The sequence below is a fragment of the Chiloscyllium plagiosum genome, chromosome 30 (assembly GCF_004010195.1).
Source record: "Chiloscyllium plagiosum isolate BGI_BamShark_2017 chromosome 30, ASM401019v2, whole genome shotgun sequence".
Taxonomy (NCBI): Eukaryota; Metazoa; Chordata; class Chondrichthyes; order Orectolobiformes; family Hemiscylliidae; genus Chiloscyllium; species Chiloscyllium plagiosum.
The window spans coordinates 41,668,892-41,675,252 of NC_057739.1; the positions used below are offsets into that span (position 1 = coordinate 41,668,892).

Sequence of the window (6,361 nt, forward strand, 5' to 3'; positions counted from 1 at the left end):
AACCCTTTCAAGTTTCACAACATCTTTCCGATAGGAAGGAGACCAGAATTGCACGCAATATTCCAACAGTGGCCTAACCAATGTCCTGTACAGCCGCAACATGACCTCCCAACTCCTGTACTCAATACACTGACCAATAAAGGAAAGCATACCAAATGCCTTAGGAATGCTGGCAAGAAATAAGTCATTTAATTTTGGCCATTTTAGAGGCAAATGTAGAACATAAAAACGGTGTTCAGAAAATATTTTCTGAATGGAGGCAACTATCTACTTGCAGAATTAACCTATCAGATTATACAGGTACAGGAGGATGAGCCGTGGAAATTTATTCTAGAAGACACGAACACATACAGAAGTACAGCGAAAACACTGATTATAAAAGGAAAGGGGCAACCTCAAATAGTCAACCTACACATTCCATATACATTAAACAGCTTTTGGATCCCATGTCCTGCCCTTCCCTTCCCTTTCAAAATCTCTTCTGTCAGAACTGTTAATTTGCACTTCCTACAATTTCCTTTTCGCCCATGGTACATGCTTGTTGCTTCACAACCACCAGAATAATGCTTTTGCATTTATTTAATCTATTCATGGAATGTAGCCATCACTGGCTCAGCCAATATTTATTATCCACACTTCATTGCTCCTGGAAAAAGGTGGCGATGTTGAGTGGCTTTCTTGAACCACTGCAATTTGTGGGTGCACCTATAATCGTCCAGCATTACAAGGAGGGAATTCCAGGAATATGGCCCAATGAAGGTGAAAGAAATTGTGGGATGGTGTATGCTTTTGTGGGGACTTGCAGGCAATGCTCCCTTGTAGCCACTCAGATTCTGCACAGGCTGACTGGCATTGCTTTGTGCTTTCAGAAGCCACTGCCATGCACAAATCTCAGATGTCCACTCAGCAGAGAAAAAAAATTAGAGGAGCTTTGTTTGCAGGAGCTGGTGTTCCCATGACACTGCTGTCCTTCTACTCCTAGGTGGCAGGAGTTATTGGGCCCTAGTGAGTTGTTGAAATGCATCTTGTAGAGAGAGTACCCAGGTTCTGGGTAATCTGGAGGGAGTTACTTTCCACAGAATGTCCAGCCTCTGACCTGCTCTTGTAGCCACAAGTACTTGCAGCATTTACATGGCTAGTTCAGTTTGTAGTCAAATTACATCAAAGAAAACATTTTTTTTTCAGTTTCCTGGTGACTTTTTTCATTCTGTCTTCCATGCTGAAACAAGAGCAGTTTTATCTTTTATTGGAGATGGCTATTGGCATGTGCGACTCGAATGTTACTTGTTACTTTTCAACCCAAGGTGAATGCTGCATGATGTTGCCTGTGACACAATATAGTGGGTGGCTGATCGAATGTTTACCAAGTACTGATCTGTATACAGCTTTAAACAAAGTAGGTGGCATGAGGAGAAATCATGCTTGCAAACCTGAACGATTCAAATCTGGACGACTTATACTTCAGAGCTTGTACCTAAAACTTACAGAAAAGAAAAATGACATAAATGCATTTAAAGCCTATCTTTATGCGCCAAAAGGCTTACGGCTAATGAAACACGTTCGAGTATAACCACACATGTGAAGTGGGAAACATATCAGCCAGTGTGTGCAGAGGGTCCCAGAATCAGCTCTGCAATAATTGAACAGATAATCTGTTTTTACTGATGTTAGCGAAGGGATAAATATTGGCTAGCGGGGGGCGGAGAGAACAGCTCCTGTCCTTCCTTGAAATGGTCCCATAGGATAATTTATGCTGACTTGAGATGCAGACAGGATTATGATTTAAAACATTTTGTCCAAAAGACCCTTGACAGTGCAGCATTCATGTAACAGAATCAGTAGATTTTAACTTGCACATTTTAGTTGGCATTTTTCAAGTATTCCTCACCTGTAAAAAAGTACATAAGCCTCAGCATTCTGTACTACTGTTTCATGGACCTCTGTGACATACTGATCATCGAACTCGTACCACTGACCATTAATTACATTCTGGCAATAGGCAATGTAGTGACCACCTGTAAAATGACCAGTTGAGTACAAGTTTGTATTACCACAATCAACAGAAACCAAAAACGACCAAGAATAAACATTTGTGTTTGAATACTTATTTGATCTTTTTTAAAATCTTTAAAGCAGGGTGTCCAAGCTGTAACCTCCAAGCCCTCTCAATATTACCTGGAAGCCAGGTAATCGAGTTAAATTTGGCTTTTGTCTACTCCTGACAATTCATTTTTTTAGTGAGGGGATGCTGCTGAGTTATCCAATTATACAATGACTTGAATTGAGCAAAATGGAAATTTAGTGCATAATAAAATAAAACAAGAATTTTTGAATTAAGAGGAGTAGACTGCGTTTCTTACTCACTGGTTTATCTTGCTTGGGTTTTGTGGGCCTGGAGGTTTGGAAAGGGTTCTTCGTAAGGCTGCTGCTTCAGATGCTGGATAAATCTTAAATCAGAACACCAAAAATCATTATATTAATAAACTAATGAGAATGCAACATGGTGTATGTTCATGTAAGGATCTGTGCCCCAGGAGGTTCAATAGACTCCATTAATGCAGCCATGAAGAAAATAAAGCTTGTACACTCCAGCTTTAAGCATCAATTACTTTATTTCACTCTACATTTTTTCTAAAGATTCTGCAATGTTTTAAAAAGAAACCGAAAAGAGATACAGATTCTAAACACAGGTAAATTACAGATTATTGCATTCTAATTTAAATTGTGCAAATTACTTTGTTTTATTAATTCAAATTATCAGATAATTTGTAAATTCTTAAGCAACCTGGGATTCCAAACTAGCTGGAGCCAAATGTGTTCCTGTGAATGATTTGCACTCTAGATCATTCTCAAAATTCACTTTATACTATTTATTCAACTAAAGGTAGATTGCGTAACAATTAGTTTTTCCACTTTTCACAGAAGTTGAAATGTGATCTGTTCAATCAGTGCCGTCACTAGCGGTGTTCCACAAGGATCTGTTTTGGGACCATTGCTGTTTGTCATTTTTATAAATGACCTGGAGGAGGGGTTAGAAGGTTGGGTGAGCAAGTTTGCGGATGATACGAAAGTCGGAGGAGTTGTAGACAGTGAGGAAGGATGTGGCAGGTTACAGCGGGATATAGATAAGCTGCAGAACTGGGCAGAAAGGTGGCAAATAGAGTTCAATGTAGCTAAGTGTGAGGTGATTCACTTTGGTAAAAGTAACAAGAAGATGGGGTACTGGGCTAATGGTCGGATACTTGGTAGTGTGGATGAGCAGAGGGATCTTGGTGTCCATGTACACAAATCTTTGAAAGTTGCCACCCAAGTAAATAGTGCGGTGAAGAAGGCATATGGCGTACTGGCCTTTTTTGGGAGAGGAATTGAGTTCCGGAGTACTGAGGCCATGTTGCAGTCGTATAAGACTCTGGTGCGGCCACATCTGGAGTATTCTGTGCAGTTTTGGTCGCCATACTATAGGAAGGATGTGGAGGCACTGGAACGGGTGCAGAGGAGGTTTACCAGGATGTTGCCTGGTATGGTAGGAAGATCGTATGAGGAAAGGCTGAGGGACTTGGGGTTGTTTTCATTGGAGAAAAGAAGGTTTAGGGGTGACTTGATAGAGGGATACAAGATGATTAGGGGTTTAGATAGGGTCGACAGTGAGAATCTTTTTCCACGTATGGAGTCCGCTATTACAAGGGGGCATAGCTTTAAATTAAGGGGGGGTAGATATAGGACAGATGTTAGGGGTAGGTTCTTTACTCAGTGAGTCGTGAGTTCATGGAATGCCCTGCCAGTAGCAGTGGTGGACTCTTCCTCATTATGGGCATTGGATAGACATATGGAGGATAGTGGGCTAGTGTAGATTAGGTGGGCTTGGATCAGCGCAACATCGAGGGCCGAAGGGCTTGTACTGCGTCGTATTCTTCTATGTTCTATTAACCTTACAATATTGGTTCTAAATGAGGGGGACAAATTGCATCTATCAGGACTCTGGGTAATTTTTGAACAATTCAGTATTGGAAATTTTACAAAAATTCCATTCTATTAAAGATAAACACTGGTCTCTTCCATCTGTCTCAATGAATTGAATTGTGTTACTTACTGCCTGCAGTTCCATGATGACAAATAACAGACAAAAGATCATAGGTTGTGATTTGAGATGAGCTCTCCTTGGAAAGAAATGGTCGAAGGTCAAGACCTTCCAATGGGAAAGATACGTGACTATTTACTTTAAAGGAATACATCACTTCATGGCGAAAGCGTTTCAAGTGAATACAAAGGATCTAGAAATAGAGGCAAAAGATTTAAAGTTAACACTACTTGTCTAAAGCTTGACTACAAATCTTGTGTTGACTGCACACTTCCTATCTGCTAACCCTACTTCCTGTTGACAAGACTTCATAGCTCTGGCAACAGTTCCCAACGTAAGTGGCTGTCAACATTTTCCAGTCAGCTTTGTTAGACCAACAATAACAATGTAGTTGCAGGATTTGGCCTGATGATGATACTGTGTGCTGAATTTCTAAAAATCTCCTACCATCTTGTATATCAAAAAAAATTACATAGATTAGCTGATTTAGCAACAATTTCCCTTAGTAAATAATTGGATATGACTTCTTACAAAGTAACAATTCCTAGAATCATGCACTTACTCTGCAAATAAAGACCCAAATTAAGTTATTTGGATGCAATGGTAATAGCATCGTTACAACTCAGTTAGGCAGTGAATCATTAACTTGCACAGTCTTTTTATACTCAAGTTTTTATTTACAGAAACAGACATTACATATGGCACATCGCCTATCTTAGGTTCACTTCTATTTATAGGAGCAGAGGTGAATTCTCAGTTACTGCCCACCACCTGCTTAAAACTAAAGATCCAAATAATGTACGATTAAGAAAGATGACATTTTGCTGAATCTTTTCATCTTGCACTTATCGGAGCAATTTGCAAGAATGCTAACTCAAGGGATAAAGCAACACTTAAACTGTATGAAAGGAGAGCTTGGCCACAGACACTGACATGAATAATGCATTAATTAATGATGATTGACAGCTAACTGCCAGGATTTGTTTAAGTTTTAAACCAACAGGTTGACTCTGATTTTTAAGGGTAGTGCCCTGACTGTCTCGTATCTTGAGTTCAAACAGCTTCAAACCACGCAGCATATATAACTTGTGCCATACTGCAAGCTTCTCAGCATAATTAGTGTCATAGAATCATAGAGCACAGAAACAAGCCCTTCAGCCCATCACACCTATGGCAACCAATAAACTCCAAATTATACTTGAGACAGAAATTCAGGGAGCTAGGATGGAAGTTTAGAGCTAGGACAAGCAGAGTTGTTTTCTCTGGTTTGCTGCCCATGCCACGTGTTAGTGAGATGAAGAATAGGGAGAGAAAGGAGTTGAACACATGGCTACAGGGATGGTGCAGGAGGAAGGGTTTCAGGTTTTTGGATAATTGGAACTCTTTCTGGGTAGGTGGGACCTCTACAAGTAGGATGGTCTTCATCTAAAACAGAAGGGTACCAATATCCTAGGTGGGAAATTCGCTAAAGCTATTAAGGTGGATTTAAACTAATACAGCAGGGGAATGGGACCCAAAATTGTAGGACAGGTACAGAAGAGGATGAGAGTAGGGAGTTCCCAAATCAAGTATCTGACACTGGCAAGCGAGAACCTGGTTTGAAGTGTGTGTACTTCAACGCGAGGAGCATCCGAAATAAAGTGGGTGAACTGGCAGCGTGGGTTGGTACCTAGGACTTCGATGTTGCAGCCATTACAGAGACATTGATAGAGCAGGGACAGAAATGGCTGTTGCAGGTTCCGGGATTCAGATGTTTCATTAAGAACAGAGAAGATGGTAAAAGAGGGGGAAGTGTGGCATTGTTGATCAGGGACAATATTACAGTTGTAGAAAGGATGTTTGGGGACTCATTAACTGAGGTAGTATGGGCTGAGGTTAGAAACAGGAAAGAAGTAGTCAGCATGCTGGGAGTTTTCTACAGGTCTCCGAATAGTCCCAGAGATGTAGAGGAAAGGATAGCAAAGATGATTCTCGATAGGAGTGAGAGAGGCAGGGTAGTTGTCATGGGAGACTTCAACTATCCAAATATTGACTGGAATCACTACAGTACGAGTACTATAGATGGGTCGGTTTTTGTCCAGTGTGTGCAGGAGGGCTTCCTGACACAGTATGTAGACAGGCCAACAAGGGACAAAGCCACTTTAGATTTAGTACTGGGTAACGAGCCTGGCCAGGTGTTAGATTTGGAAGTAGGTGAGCACTTTGGAGACAGCGATCACAATTCTGTCAGGTTTACTTTAGTGATGGAAAGGGATAGGTGTACTCCACCGAGCAAGAGTTACA

The 6,361-nt window shown here is 40.8% G+C and overlaps 1 protein-coding gene across 1 annotated transcript in view; it reads right to left on the reverse strand.

Moving 5' to 3' along the window:
* usp20 (ubiquitin specific peptidase 20) overlaps positions 1–6,361 on the reverse strand; it is a 61,805-nt gene that overhangs the window by 11,647 nt on the left and 43,797 nt on the right. The window contains exons 17-18 of the mRNA XM_043720515.1: positions 4,091–4,271; positions 1,889–2,015 (exon numbers count right to left, since the gene is read on the reverse strand). Of these exons, the coding sequence (XP_043576450.1) occupies positions 1,889–2,015; positions 4,091–4,271 (308 nt within the window). The remainder of the gene's footprint in view (positions 1–1,888; positions 2,016–4,090; positions 4,272–6,361) is intronic.